Genomic DNA, 16,410 nt, shown 5'->3' on the forward strand with positions numbered 1-16,410 from the left:
AGGGAGGTCTTGCTGCAGCTGTATAGGGCATTGGTGAGGCCACAGCTGGAATACTGTGTGCAGTTTTGGGCGCCGCACCTGCGCAAAGATATTTTGGCCTTGGAGGGAGTGCAGAGGAGGTTTACTAGGCTGATACCGGAGTTGAGGGGGTTGAGCTATGAGGAGAGGCTGAATAAACTAGGCTTGTACTCGTTGGAGTTTAGAAGAATGAGGGGAGATCTCATTGAGACATATAAGATGATGAATGGGATGGATAGGATAGAGGTGGAGAGACTCTTCCCGCTCAAAAAAGACAGTAGGACTAGGGGGCACAGCCTCAAGATAAAGGGGGGGCGTTTTAGAACGGAGTTGAGGAGGAACTTCTTCACTCAAAGGGTGGTGAATCTCTGGAATTCTCTACCCGTTGAAGTGGTGGAGGCTGCCTCGCTAAATATTTTCAAGAAGCGGGTTGATGGGTTTTTGATAAGAGAGGAGATTAAGGGTTATGGGGAGAGGGCCGGAAAGTGGAACTGAGCCACGACAGATCAGCCATGATCTTATTGAATGGCGGGGCAGGCTCGAAGGGCCAGATGGCCTACTCCTGCTCCTATTTCTTATGTTCTTACCCCTCTGGTTCAGGTGCAGACCATCCCTCTTGTAGAGGTCCCACCTACCCCAGAATGAGCCCCAATTGTCCAAGTATCTGAACCCTTCCCTCCTGCGCCATCCCTTTATCCACGAGTTCAAATGTTCTCTCTCTCTATTCTTCTCCATGCTATCCTGCGGCACAGGTAACAAACCAGAGATAACCACTCTGTTTGTTTTAGCCCTAAGCTTCCACTCTAACTCCCTGAATTTCTGTTTTATATCCCCGTCTCTTTTCCTACCTATGTCATGGATGCCTACATAAGAACATAAGAAATAGGAGCAGGAGTAGGCCAACTAGCCCTTCGAGCCTGCCCCGCCATTCAATAAGATCATGGTTGATCTGTTGTGGCTCAGTTCCACATTCCCGCCCTCTCCCCATAACCCTTAATCCCCTTGCCTATCAAAAACCCATCAACCCGCGTCTTAAAAATATTTAGCGAGGTAGCCTCCACCACTTCAACGGGCAGAGAATTCCAGAGATTCATCACCCTTTGAGTGAAGAAGTTCCTCCTCAACTCCGTTCTAAACCGCCTCCCCTTTATCTTGAGGCTGTGCCCCCTAGTCCTACTATCCTTTCTGAGCGGGAAGAGTCTCTCCACCTCTATCCTATCCATCCCATTCATCATCTTATACGTCTCAATGAGATCTCCCCTCATTCTTCTAAACTCTAACGAGTACAAGCCTAATTTATTCAGCCTCTCCTCATAGCTCAACCCCCTCAACTCCAGCATCAGCCTAGTAAACCTCCTCTGCACTCCCTCCAAGGCCAAAATATCCCTGCGTAAGTACGGCGCCCAAAACTGCACACAGTACTCCAGCTGCGAACATGAACTAAGCACATAAGACTAGTACATTCTTATGAATCATACACGAAACCTACCTCTACCACACATCCCAGGTCCCGTACATAATCGCGCTCAGTTTCCACCAACTCCTGTAAGACATAGCTAGAAGACAAAGCTTATAAGATGAGTGATCGTTAAAAAAAAGACATAATGCTGGTAACTCACATCAAATATATATCTATCTCATATAGATAATGTTATAGCAAGAAGCAACTAAATTCAGTTTAATAATTTTTATAAAATTAAATGTGGATGCTATTTAAATACTTTTAAACTCACCTAATGACATTAAAAGGCTATAAATAGAAAACAGTTTTTTAAAAATTGTTAATTCTGTTCTATATCTGTTCACTGCAATCACTCTGAATGTAGTCCACATTACAAATAGCTTGTCAAATAATTACATCTATGCTTCAATCTACAATGAAACATTCTGAAAATTCAGAAGTCATCCCAGATTATCTGAAATTAATATCCCTGTGCACAATCCACATTTGACTTACTGACGTCTCTTTAAAGAACTAGATTTTCTTTCTTCCATCTCATCAATGGGAGAGGAGGAGGAAGTGCACAGCAGAGAGTTGTCAGATGGGTTGAAAGATGGACTGCTGCTGTCTGCTTGATCAACGGAGAGAGATGTTGGGCGATCCTCCAGTGCCTATTTTTTTGGATGGGTCGGAAAAAAGGTATTAAATATTTTTAATAGTTGTAACATTAGGAAAATAATTAAGGAAAATCTGATGGATTACTGACAAATTTGCCAAAATATTTTAAAAATATTTTCCTGTGGAATGTAGTTAGATCTTTTTAACCTGCTGCTGCATGACAATATTCCCATAATACTATAACCCAAACAGTTCAAGCATTTTGACACAGCAACAATGAATCATTGAGTGCTAGACACAGTGGGAGATTTCACACTGGATGCCCTTTCATAACTAAAACCTGAGTCTAAACCCAGTCTTGATTAATGAAGTAAAAGTAATCTTTGTTGCATCTTGTGAGCGAAGGATAAATTTGGCAGAAGCTGGCAATAACACATAGAACTGCCAAGAGGATATCTAACGTGAGAAATACATAGAATCCTATGATGTGGAAGGAGGCAATTTGATCCATTGAATCTGCACCTATCACAGTCCCACCCAGGTCCTATCCCCATAATTCCATGCCTTTACTCTAGCTAGTTCCCTGACATTAAGGGGCAATTTTGCATTGCCAATCCACCCCATATCTTTGGACCGTGGGAAGAAATCGGTGCACCCGGCGAAACCCATGCAGACACAGGAAGAATGTGCAAGCTCCACATAATTAGTGATGCAAACCGAGAATCAAACCGGGTCCCTGCCCTTGTGAGGCAGCAGCGCTAACCACTATGCTGCCCTTACAGAATACAGAATTCGTGGTATGATAGGATCTTCTGAATTTAGAGATATAGTGTTCTATTGGAGTGAAATAGTGCAAGAATTACTTGCAGATGGCCATGTTGATCAGGCAATGAATGCTAGTCACTGGAAAGTATCCCATTTCCAGCAAGGACATCTTCACTTTAAGGAACACAAAAAACTCATCAATCAAAAATGTAAAAGAGCAAAATTGAGACAAAGTATCACTAATTTTCAACTTTTCTGGACCACCTACATGAAGAAATAGCATACACACCAAGCATTCAAAGGCAATATTGAATAGTAATAAAATATTCAGATTTGTAGAGTCTACTGAGATTTTTCTGGAATAAATGTCAATGTATCTTACCATTTTACTTTTCACAAGTTCTTCAATAGCACTAACAAGCTCTGCTGCACTGGGGGTCTCTGAGCTTGTAGGGCGGACTGATAAGCGAGAGGATGTCTGAGGAAAAGATACAGAGAATGCTCATTGACAGAATAATTTGAGATTTGCGAACTCTTGCACTGATAGCCAAAAACAATAAAATTATAAAAAAAACTCTAGATAATTGTTTATGCAGGGTGTCGAGGCATTTCTAGTAAACAATTGCTGAGCTTTTTTTAAAGGGGTCAAGGCTCACCATTTCTGAGGTATCCTCAAAGTATATTCGGATGTATGGATTTGTTTCCAGAACAGGACTGCTGGAATTTAGGAGATCTCTCGCCTCAAAAGCAATCTGACGTCAAATTATGACTAGTTGTATGGAATCGCATGCAGTTGGTAGAATATTGTGGGAACCAACAGTAAGGATTTCTGGGTAGGGACACTTAACCAATCAGACTAAAGAACAAGTACATGGCCTCTACACGCTTCATGTACCATTAAGTACACAACAGACTGGATTTCCACATACTGGTTTCTAATAGAAAAGGAAAGGTATTTGCAACACAGGAGGTTCATTAAACACACCAAACAACTTTCAGCATTCTTTTTTTTGAGAAAAAAAGATTGACATGGTTCAGTTGAACCTTGCAACAAAGCAAGCTTCACACAATTGGCCAATATGGTATAGAAACAACAAAAGCAATTAAAGTACAAAAGGCTAAGAATGGGGAAGCATTATGATCTAAATAGAAAGATAAGGAAATTGAGAAAATACAGAGACAGAACACAAATCAACATAATGCTGTGATAAGAGTACATTAAAAAAGAGAAAACAAAGCAATTAGTTACAGTATTTAAGCAATCTTTTCACATTGTGAACAGACTTCATGTGATACACCGCATATTAATTATTATTAAATAATTACAAAGTTCTGTGAAGCTCTAAACAGACTGCAGGATAATTAGGAAACATCTAGCAATACAGGTCAAAACTATGACGTAAACTTCAATTTTAAATACAATGAAAACAATTTGTCTTTCATTGTATAACATCAGTTTTAACTCGGAATGTTCAAAATTTATGCAGGCATCACATATATGGTTAGCAATTTGACAATTATGCAACTTGAGAAATTTATTCTGATTTAGCTAGATTTCCATTATTTGTTTACATAGATGAATAAAACATTCAAAATGATTTTTTGGTGTGTTTTATCTGTGTTAAAAAATAATACATCAGGGATTTAATTTACTTTATGTTAAATTTTACAGGACAATAAACATTAAGGAAATCTTTAAAAATTAAATATATAAATTACAAATGTGGATTTTTGAAAGAAACGTCGGGCATACATTACCTAAGCTTTATGGCAATGTGTCTTTTGTCGGTTAAACCTGTAGGATGTGACGGTGATGTCTTACCTTGTCATCCTGCGAGTCAGGCTGGAGAAGACTGTGTTGCTGAATTGCCATTGGAGGTGGAAGGGGCACAGCATCTGCCCCCTCTTCACCTTCCTCTTCCCCACAACTCTGCATTCCTGAAGATGAGGATTTTGACAATGTTCCACTACTGAGTCCTTCATTCCGTCCCCTCTGTGAGGAAAAAATACCAATTCAAATTAAATGCTGGATTACCAAAGCAAATCTAGATTTTTAATGCTGCAAAAAAGATGTGCTTGCATTGTGTTAAGCCCTGACTTGCAGGTGAAGACGTTTTACAATTTTATTGGTGAGACTTGAATTTTTTGTTTACTTGTTCATGGGATGTAGGCACCACTGGCAGCCCAGTATTTACTGCCCATCCCTAATTGCCCTTGAGAAAATAGCTGTTGCTGACTTCTTGAACTGCTGTTTCCAAGTGTTATAAGGTATACCCACAGTGCTGATAGGAAGGGAATTCCAGGATTTTGACCCAGTAATAGTCAAGAAATGGTGATATAGTTTGAAGTCAGAATGGTGACTGACTTGGAGAAGCACTTTAAATTGGTGGTCTTCCTGTGTATGAGCCGCCCATGTCCTCGTAGGTGATAAGACTTTGCAGATTAGGAAGGTGCTGTCGAAGGATCTTTGGTGAGTTGCAACAGTGCATGCTGTAGATGCCACTGTGTGTTTATGGCAAAAAGTGTGAACATTCGAGGTGGTGGGTGGGGTGCCAAACAAGTGGGCTGCATTATCCTGGATCGTCTTGAGCTTCATGTTATTGAAATTGCACTCAACTAGATAAGTGGATAGTATTCTCCAGATTTGTGCTTTGTAGATGTTGAGACAGGCTTTGGAGAGTCAGGAAGTAGGTTACTCTCTGCAGAATTCCCAGACTCTGACTTCTTCTTGCAGCTGGTCCAGTTGTTGGTATTGGGGGATTCAGCGATGATAATGCCGTTGAATGTTAAGAGGAGATGGTTTGACTCCCTCTTGCTGAAAATGGTAATTGCCTGGAACTGCATGGTTAAGACTGAACATTGTCCAGGTCTTGCTTCAATATCCAAGAATGCAAATGGTGCTGAACATTGTTCAATCATTTGTGAACATCGTCATTTCTGACTTAATGATGGAAGGAAGATTATTGATGAAGTAGCTGAAGATGATTGGGCCGAGGACACTACCTAGATGAGGTTCTCCTGCAATAATGTCCTTTGACTGAAGTGATTGACTCCAACAACCATAACCATCTTCTTTTGTGCTGAGTACATCTTCGAGCAGTGGACAGTTTCCCTCAGATTTCCACTGAATTCAGCCTTGTTAGGGCTGCTTGATGCCACACTTGGCCAAGTGTTACCTTAATGTCAAACCTAGTCACTCTCACTTTATCTCTTGAGTTCAGCTCTTCTGTCTAAATTCAGACCAAGGCTGTAATGAGATCAGGAACTGAGTGACCCTCACAGGACCCAAACTGAGCATCAATGAGCAAGTTGTTGCTGATTATGTGTCGTTTGATAGCTCAGTCAGCAACCCCTGCTGTCACTTTGCGGATGATCAAGGGCACACTGATGAGACAATAATTGGGTGAGTTGGATTTGATCTGCTTTTTGTGGCAAGGACACACCTGGGCAATTTTCCACACTGTCAAGTATGTGCTAGTGTTATTGGAACTGCTTGGCTAGGAGCATGGCCAATTCTAGAGCATGAATCTCCAGTAGTATTGATAGAATATTGTCAGGACTCACAGCCTTTGCTGTAACAGGTGCCTCCAACGTTCCTTAACATCATGTGGAGGGAACTGATTGGGTGGAGACTGGTATCTTTGTTGCTGGGGATCTCCGGAGGAGGTCGGGATGGATCATTCACTCAGCACATCTGGCTGAAGATGGTCACAAATGCTTCAGCACTAATGTGCTAGGCTCCCCCATCATCGAGAATTGGCATCTTTGCAGAACCTCCTCTTTCAGTTAGTTGTTTAATTGTCCACCATCAGTCACAACAGCATGTGACAGGACTGCAGCGTTTAGATCGTTGGTAATGGAATTTTTTAGCTGCCTACTGCTGCTTCCATTGTTTGGCAGGTCCTATGTTGTAGCTTCACCAGGTTGGCATCTCATTTTAAGTATGCCAGATGTTGCTTCTGCTTTTCTCTCTTGCCCTTTTCATTGGAAAGTCTGTGCCCCCGCTTGATGGTAATGGTAGGAGTGGGGAATATGCCATGAGGTTACAGGTTGTGGTTGCATATGATTCTGCTGCTGTTGATGATCAACAGAGCCACTTGGATGGCCAACTTTGAGTTGCTAGATCTGTTCAAAACCTATCCCATTTAGCACACATGATGGAAGGCATCCTCAGTATGATCTCCAAAATGCTGTCGTGAAAATACGCATCTGTGACAGATAGATTGGTGAGGACAAGGTTAAGCAATTTTGTTCCCTCTTGTGGTTCTTTAGGACTTGGCCATTAATGACGCTATCAAGCCATTCTTAGTGAAGAAGTCGCTCACCCAGATTACATTCTGTACCCTAGTTACCCTCACTGCTTCCTCCAAGTGGTGTTCAACATGGAGAAGTAGTGACTCATCAGTTGAGGGAGGGTGGTAGGTTGTAACCAGCAGATTTCCTTGCCAATTTTTGATGTGACACCATGAAGGTTCATAGGATCCAAAGCTGATATTGAGCACTGCCAGGTCAACTCCTGTGCACCACTGTGCCACAACAATGGGCCTGCCACCAATGGAATATTAGTTATGAGGAAAGATTGGGTAAACTGAGGTTGTTCTCCCTGGAAAGACGGAGGATGAGGGGTGACCTAATAGAGGTGTATAAAATAGGGTATAGATTGGGTGAACAGTGGGAAGCTTTTTCCCAGGTCGGAGGTTAAGGGGGCAAGGTTCAACACAGATGTCAGGGGGATGTATTTTACACAGACAGTGGGTGGGGGCCTTGTATGCGCTGCCAAGCATGGTGGTTGAGGTGGACACGCTGGGATCGTTTAAGACTTATCTAGATAGCCACATGAACAGACTGGGAATAGAGGGATACAAACGAATGATCTAATTGGGCGCATGAGCGGCGCAGGCTTGGAGGGCCAAAGGGCCTGTTCCTGTGCTGTACTGTTCTTTGTTCTTGAATAGGACGTACCCAGGAATGGTGACGTGTCTGGGACATTTTAAGGTATGTGAGTTCTGCAAGTATGATTATGTCAGGCTGTTCCTTCACTGTGGAACAGCTCTCCTAATTTTGCCACAAGTCCCACAAGAGTGGCTTTCTAGACCATTTCAGAGAGCACTTAAGAGTCAATCGCATTGTTGTGGGCCTGGAGTCACATGTAGGCCAGATAAGGTAAGGATAGAAGATTTCCTTCCTTAAAGGACATTATTCAACCAGATGGGTTTTTACGGCAATCAATAATGGTTCCATAGTTACCATTAGATGAGTTCTTAATTCCAAATCGATCATTTGGATTTAAATCCTACCAGCAGTAGTGGAATTTGAACCCATGCCCTCACAGCAATAACCCGGGCTGTTGGATTACTAGTCCAGTCATATTACCACAATGACACCGTCTTCCTCCCAAAATATTGTTCATGTTACCAACCTAGATCTTATCAATTGAATAGCATTACATCTATACTTTTGCTGTATATTAAAATTAATACTTTTTGGCCTTCTGTCGTGAATACAGATCATGTTAATGATCTCTGTTTCTCTAATTCGAAATTTGGTGATAAATATTCTTTCAGTTTAATGACTGTGTAGAAATATTTAGTTTTGAAATTGTTGTTTACACTTAATGTGGCTTCAAAGCCTGTTATTTTTGAGACAGCCCCGAACTAAAACAGAAACCCCAGTTTTCAGGCTTCTCAGAAAGAGTTGTAAATTGGAATTACTGGCTGTGACATCAGACTTCAGATATATCAGCCCATGGCTTAGGTTGCTTCATATCATTGGTCTCCATGGGAATCATAATATCATCAAGTTTGTTTGATCTTCTGCACTTTGGACTATGGTTACAATGGTATCTTTCCCATTCTGTTCAGATTTTGGCAGCTAATGCCAGCCCAGTGCCTTTGTTTTATTTCTAGCCTAAATTTTCTTCTTCCTGGAAATCTTCCAGGTTCACTCTACCTGTAAGATAACTGGATCTGCTTTAACTTACAATGCTCTATTGCCCTGCATCAGAACATTACAAGATTATGGAATTTGTTAACTTACAGATTAACCATTATTTGAAAATTCTGATTAACAGTAAGATTTTCAGCAATGCCTACTTTATACATTTCTGGAGCTCAGCTCTTCAGTATTTAGGTCATTGGACATATTTGTCAACATACACTTCCAAATAGGTAGCCATAAGCATACCCTCAAACCTATGTTTATGAACAATTATTTTCTCCCAAAGCTTCAGTTTGTGGTTCATTATTCAATTGTTTTGCTATTAACTCAAGCTCTGTAACTTCAGTAGTCTCATCCTCAATGCAATTAATTATTGTGCTGCATTTCCACTCTATATTCTTCAACTTCTATCAGTGTCTGTGATCTTCTTCTTGTAGAATGATGGAATAAATACATTGTGAACCCATCAAGGCCTTTCAACTGGACAGTAAAAATTTTGATGGCCATTCTGGTGAAAGGTCCCAACTTAACACATTAACTCTCCATTTTTACCATCACCGATGCTGCCAGATCTGTTATTTGCAGCATTTTCTGTTTTTATTATTAAATGTTTCTATCAAATCTTCAAATATGTGTTTCTCAGCAGTTGACTCACTACAATCCTTGATGGTTCTAGTGTTTGTGCTTCTTTATCCATTGACATTCTTGAGTCCAATGCTTTTTTTGGGCTTCCCGGTATCTAACCCGCATCTACTTTTCATCTAGAACCCTACAGTACAGAAGAGGCCTTTCAGCTCATTGAGTCTGACAAAACTATACTAAATCTACAGTGATCCCACTTTACAGCACTTGGCTCACAGCCTTGAACATTATGACATTTCAAGTGTTCATCCACTTTCCTTTTAAAAGTTGTGAGGTTTCCTGCCTCTACTACCCTTCCAGGCAGTGCATCCCAGGCTCCTACTACCCCCTTGGTGAAACAATATTTCCTGAAATCCCCTCTTAATCTTCTGCCCCACACCTTAAACTTATGCCCCCTTGTTATTGGCCTAACAACTAAGTAGAACAGCTGCTTCCTATTCACCCTGTCCATATCCCTCACAATCTTTTACACCTCAATCAGGTCGCTCCTCAGCTTCCTCTGCTCTAAAGAAAACAACCTGAGCTTATTCAGTCTCTCTTCATAGCTCAAATACTCCATTCCAGGCAATATCCTGGTGAGTTTCCTCTGCACCCTCTCCAGTGCAATCACATCTTTCCGATAAAGCGAGGTGACCAGGCTGAACACAGTATTCCAGCTGAGGCCTAACCAAAGTTTTGTACTACTCCAACATTATCTCTCTGCTCTTATAATTGATGCCATACTGATTAAGGCCAGTGTCCTGTAAGCCTTCTTAACTATTTTATTAATATGTCCTTCAGGAATCAGTGGACAAGTACCCTAACATCCCTCTGAGCTTCCTAGTGTCCTGCCATTCAATGAGTACTCGCTCATCTTGTTCCTCTTACCAAAAAGCTTCACCTCACACTTTTCGTCGTTAAATTCCTTTTGCCACTGACCAGCCCATCTGACCAACCCATCCATAATTATCTTCCTGCAACTTAAGGTCTTCTTCCCCACCATTAACCATCTGCCAATCTTTGTGTCATCCATAAATTTATTTATCATCCCCCCATAATGCTGGTTTACATACATCACAAACAAGGGACCTAGCACTGATCCCTGTGCTACGCTACTAGACACCTTCCTCCAGTCACTTAAACAGCCATCTAACACTACCCTTTGTCTCCTACCACTGAGCCAGTTTTCAATTCAACTTGCTAAGTTACTCTGGACCCCATATGCTTTTACCTTCTTTATCAGTCTTCCTCATGGAACTTTGTCAAACACTTTGCTGAAATCCATAAACTACATCAAACTGCACTACCCTCAACTACACACCTGATCACTCCTCAAAAAGTTCAATCAAATTTGTTAGGCATGATCTCACACTAACAAAGCCATACTTACTACCCCTGATCAAGGATTGCCTCTTCAAGTGGAGATTAATTCTCTCCTTCAGAATTTTCACCAACAGTTTTCCCACCACTGATGTGAGACTCACTGATCTCTAACTCCCTGGTTTATCTCCTACAACACTTCTTGAACGGTGAAATTACATTAGCTCTGGCACCCTCTTTTTGTAAGAAGTCTCACAACACCAGGTTAAAGTCCAACAGGTTTATTTGGTAGCAAATGCCATTAGCTTTCGGGGCTCTGCCTCTTCATCAGGTGAATGGGGAGTTCGGATCACAAACAGGGCATGTAGAGACACACACTCAATTTACAGAATACTGATTAGAATGCGAGTCTTAAAAGGTGCAGACAATGTGAGTGGAGAGAGGGTTAAGCACAGGTTAAAGAGATGTGTATTGTCTCCAGACAGGACAGTAAGTGAGATTTTGCAAGCCCAGTCAAGTCAAGGGGGTTACAAATAGTGTGACATGAACCTACGATCCCGGTTGAGGCCGTCCTCGTGTGGGGAACTTGGGTATCAGCCTCTATTCAGCGACTCTGCGCTGCATGTCCTGAAGGCTGTCTTGGAGAACGCTTCGCCAAAGATCAGAGGCCGAATGCCCGTGAGCGCTGAAGTGTTCGCCAACAGGAAGAGAACAGTCTTGTCTGGTGATCGTTGAGTGGTGTTCATTCATCCGTTGTCTTAGCATCTGCATAGTCTCCCCAATGAACCATGCCTAAGGACATCTTTTCTGCAGCGTATCAGGTAGAAAACGTTGGCCGAGTTGCAAGAGAATGTGCTGTGTACCTGGTGGATGGTGTTCTCACGGGAGATGATGGCATCCACGTCAATGATCCAGCATGTCTTGCAGGGGTTGCTGTGGCAGGGTTGTGTGGTGTCGTGGCCACTGTTCTCCTAAAGGCTGGGTAGTTTGCTGCGGACAATGATCTGTTTGAGGCTATGCGGTTGTTTGAAGGCAATAAGTGGGGGTGAGAGGAGGGCCTTGGTGAGATGTTCGTCTTCAACAATGACATGGCGTAGCTTCTCTGCTCTGGGAAAGTACTGGACAACGAAGCTCTGGAGAAGATGTTAAAGCTTCTCCGCTCCGGGGAAGTACTGGACGACGAAGGGACATCTTCTCTGGAGTCTTCAACATGTCATTGCTGAAGACGAACATCTCGCCAAGGCCATCCCCACACCCCCACTTCTTGCCTTCAAACAACCGCACAACCTCAACTATTGTCTGTAGCAAACTACCCAGCCTTCAGAACAGTGGCCACAACACCACACAACCCTGCCACAGCAAGCTCTGCAAGACATGCTGGATCACTGACGTGAATGCCATCATCTCACGTGAGAACAGCATCCACCAGCTACACAGCACATATTCTTGCAACTTGGCCAACATTGTCTACCTGATACGCTGCAGGAAAGGATGCCCTCAGGCATGGTACATTGGGGAGACCATGCAGACGCTACAGTAATGGATGAATGAACACCGCTTGACAATCACCAGGCAAGACTGTTCTCTTCCTGTTGGCAAACACTTCAGCGCTCACGGGCATTCGGCCTCTGATCTTCGGCTAAGTGTTCTCCAAGGTGGCCTTCACGGCACACGACAGCACAGAGTCACTGAACAGAAACTGATAGCCAAGTTCCGCACATGACGGCCTCAACCGGGATCTTGAGTTTATGTCACACTATTTGTAATCCCCACGACTTGCCTGGGCTTGCAAAATCTCACTTACTGTCCTGTCTGGAGACAATACACATCTCTTTAATCTATGCTTAATGCTTCTCCACTCACATTGTCTGCACCTTTAAGACTTGATTAGTTATAAAGACTCGCATTCTAATCAGTATTCTGTAAACTGAGTGTGTGCCTTTACATGCTCTGTTTGTGATCAGCACTCTCCACTCACCTGATGAAGGGGCAGCGCTTCGAAAGCTAGTGGATTTTGCTACCAAATAAACCTGTTGGACTTTAACCTGGTGTTGTGAGACTTCTTACTATGTTTACCCCAGTCCAACGCCAGCATCTCCATATCACCCTCCCTTTGGCCAGAGAGGAATTAAATCTTTAACCTGTAATTTCCTCCCTTGCATCTCACAGCAGCCTGAGATATAACTCATCTGAACCATTTGTCCACTTTTAAGCCAAAACCTTCAATATCTCCTGACTCCCTATATCAAACTGTTTAAGAACCTCAGTCTTTCTCCCTGAATTCTGTACCTACATCCTCTTTCTCCCAAATGAAAGCAGATGAAGAGGGGAGGGTTGTCCTCTGGTTCCATGCACAGATTGCCCTGTTGATACCTAATGGGCCCTACTCTTTTCCTGGTTTTCCTCTTTCCCTTAACACACTTACAGAATGTCTTGGGATTCTGCCTAATCTTACCCACCAATGTTTTTCCACACTTCCTCTGTTTTCCTACTTACTTTCTTGTGTTCCTTCCTGCACTTTCTATACTCCACTAAGGTTTCCGCTGATCTGCCCCCTTTGTACTTGCTAAAAAACTCTTTTTTTTTCTTGTCCAGTCTTGTATATTCCTACACATCCAGGGTTCTCTGAGCTTGTTGCTCCTATATTTCACCCTGAAGTGAACATGTCGGATCTGTACACTCCCCAATTTCCTTCTGAACATCCCTCACTGCTCTGCTATAGATTTTCCCACAAGAAGCTGTTTCCAGTTTACCTTGGCCTGATCCTACCTTATTTTAATAAAATTTGCCTCCCCCCAATCCAAAACTGATTTCTGCAGATTATCTTTTTCCTTTTCCATAAAAAACTTCAAGCATACCGGTATTGTGGTTGCTATCACCAAGATGCTCCCTACTGCCACCTCAAATACTTGTCTGCCTTTATTTCCCAGAATTAAATCCAGCACTGCACCTGTCCCTTGTTGGACCTTCTACATATTGACATAAAAAGCTCTCCTGAATACATTTCAAGAAATCCGCCCCTTCCAAACCCTTTACAGTATGACTAACCCAATTAATGTTGGGGAAGTTGAAATCCTCTAATATAATTACCCTATTGTAATTTTCACATACGTCAGTTAATTGTCTACATATCTGCTCCTCCATTACCCACTGACTGTTTGGGGGCCTATAATGCAATCTCAGCAATGACTGTCCCCTTTTAATTCCTAAATTCTTGTTTAAATTGTGTCAAGTTTCAACCAGATTTTTCAGTTTTCTGCTACTGACCTCATCCACAGTTTCTTCCTGGGGTGTAGCAGCACTCTCATCAGAATCTTTTTGAGCCCCGGTATCAGCACTCTTCCGGACATCTCTGCTCTTTTTATGCTTGTGAGCCAGTTTCTTCACATGGCCATCTGCTTTTCCACTGCTGAGGCGTCTTACAGGGCTGGTGAGCCACTTCCTTAGAGTGTTACCTGGACGCTTTGGGCCTGGTGAGCTTTGCGTTGTACTCACAGAGTGGGGCTGAAGTGAGGTTACTGAGGCGGGGGGACTTGCATCATTGCTGGATACTGAAAGTGAGTCTGCAGAAGAAAAGCATATAACACCTTAGTGGCAAGGTATTTACTCTTTCAAATAAAATAGTTCACCATTGAAGTACAAAACTAGTTGAGCACTAAACATTGACAAATGCAAACTATTGGAATTTTGCACAGTCCTACTTTAGGTTCCTTCTGCCTCACTCCTTTCTGCAGTGCACCAGCAGTAATAGCTTGTGTTACTTTGTCATCTTCCACACTGCCATTTGACTGGCTCACTTTACAATTTCCCCTTCCTATAGGAAGCATCGAGTCTGCAATCAGCAGATTAGATACAATTGGAAACTTGCCATGTCAGAATCATAGGACCTATAGAGTGCAGCAGAGGGCCATTCGGTTCCCCAATTCTACACTGACTCTCTGACACAGCATCTTACCCAGGCCCAGCACCCACCTTGTTCCCATAACGCCATGCATTTACCCTGCTAATCCCCTTAACCTACACATCCCTGGACACTAAAGGACAATTTAACATGGCCAATCAACCTAACCTGCATGTCTTTGCACTAGGAGGTAACCGGAACACCTGGAGGAAACCCATGCAGATACAGGGAGAACATACAAACTCCACATAGTCACTCGGGTCGAACCCGGATCTCTGGTGCTGTGAGGTTGCAGTGCTAACCACTTGCCACCTATGTTGGATGTTTAAATGGGAATGCATGGATTCTATAAGTGGATAGGTCAATCTTTTTGCATCTTTGCTATTTCTTGAATGGAAATAAAAGGTGAAAATATAGGCATAAGGAGTAGGGAGCAGGAGTAGGCCATCTGGCCCCTTGATCCTGCTCCGCCATTCAATGAGATCACGGCTGATCTTTTTGTGGACTCAGCTTCACTTATCCACCTGCTCACCATAATCCTTAATTCCTTTACTGTTCAAAAATTTATCTATCCTTGCCTTAAAAACATTCAATGAGGTAGTCTCAACTGCTTCACTGGGCAGGGAATTCCACAGATTCACAGCACTGTGTGTGAAGAAGTTCCTCCTCAACTCAGTCCTAAATCTGCTCCCTCTTATTTTGAGGCTATGCCCCTACTTCTTGTTTCACCCACCAGTGGAAACAATTTCCCTTCTATCCTATCCACTTCATACTCTTATGTTTGTACAAGATCTCCCCTCATTCTTCTAAATGCCAATGAGTACAGCCCCAATCTACTCAGTCTCTCCTCATAAGCCAATGCTCTCAACTCCGGAATCGACCTAGTGAATCTCCTCTGCACTCCCTCCCGTGCCAGTATATCCTTTCTCAAGCAAGGAGACCAAAATTGTACACAGTACTCCAAATGTGGCCTCACCAGCACCTTATACAGCTGCAACATAACCTCGCTGTTTTTAAACTCCAACCCTCCAGCAATGAAGGACAAAATTCCAGTTGTCTTCTTAATTACCTGCTGCACCTACAAACCAACTCCTTGAGATTCCTGCACAAGGACACCCAGGTCCTTCTGCACAGCAGCATGTTGCAATTTTTTACCATTTAAATAACAGTCCATTTTGCTGTTATTCCTACCAAAATGGATGACCTCACATTTACCAGCATTGTACTCCATCTGCCAGACCCTTGCCCACTCAGATTATCTATATTCTTTTGCAGACTTTCAGCGTCCTCTGCACACTTTGCTGTTCCACCCATCTTAGTGTCATCTATGAATTTTGACACACTACACTTGATCCCCAACTCCAAATCATCTACGTAAATCTTAAACAATTGTGATTCCAACACTGATCCCTGAGGCACACCACTAGTCACTGATCGCTAACCAGCAAAACACCATTTACTTCCACTCTTTGCTTTCTGTTAGTTAACCAATCCTTTATCCATGCTAATACATTACCCATAACACTGTGCATCTTTATCTGATGTAGTAATCTTTGGTATGGCACCTCGTCAAATGCCTTCTGGAAATCAAGATACACCACATCCACAGGTTTCCCATTGTCCACTGCACTTGTAATGTTCTCAAAGAATTCCACCAAATTAGTCAAACAAGATCTGCCCTTCATGAACCTATGTTGTGTCTTACCAATGGGAGAATTTATATCCAGATGTCTCGCTATTTCGTTCCTGATGATAGAGTCAAGCATTTTCCCTACTACAGAAGTTAAGC

The 16,410-nt window shown here is 42.6% G+C and overlaps 1 protein-coding gene across 4 annotated transcripts in view; it reads right to left on the reverse strand.

Annotated features, from left to right (window-relative positions):
• The window catches only part of LOC145354025 (triple functional domain protein), a 641,321-nt gene that overhangs the window by 65,297 nt on the left and 559,614 nt on the right, over positions 1–16,410 (reverse strand). For all 4 annotated transcript variants that reach the window (XM_080205115.1, XM_080205124.1, XM_080205134.1 and 1 more), the window contains 5 exons: positions 13,988–14,283; positions 4,665–4,835; positions 3,225–3,320; positions 1,976–2,130; positions 1,508–1,574 (listed from right to left, as the gene is read on the reverse strand). In XM_080205115.1, coding sequence (XP_080061241.1) covers positions 1,508–1,574; positions 1,976–2,130; positions 3,225–3,320; positions 4,665–4,835; positions 13,988–14,283 — 785 coding nt within the window. The remainder of the gene's footprint in view (positions 1–1,507; positions 1,575–1,975; positions 2,131–3,224; positions 3,321–4,664; positions 4,836–13,987; positions 14,284–16,410) is intronic.

This window comes from Carcharhinus amblyrhynchos, chromosome 2 (genome assembly GCF_965287045.1).
Source record: "Carcharhinus amblyrhynchos chromosome 2, sCarAmb.v2.hapA, whole genome shotgun sequence".
NCBI classification, from domain to species: Eukaryota; Metazoa; Chordata; class Chondrichthyes; order Carcharhiniformes; family Carcharhinidae; genus Carcharhinus; species Carcharhinus amblyrhynchos.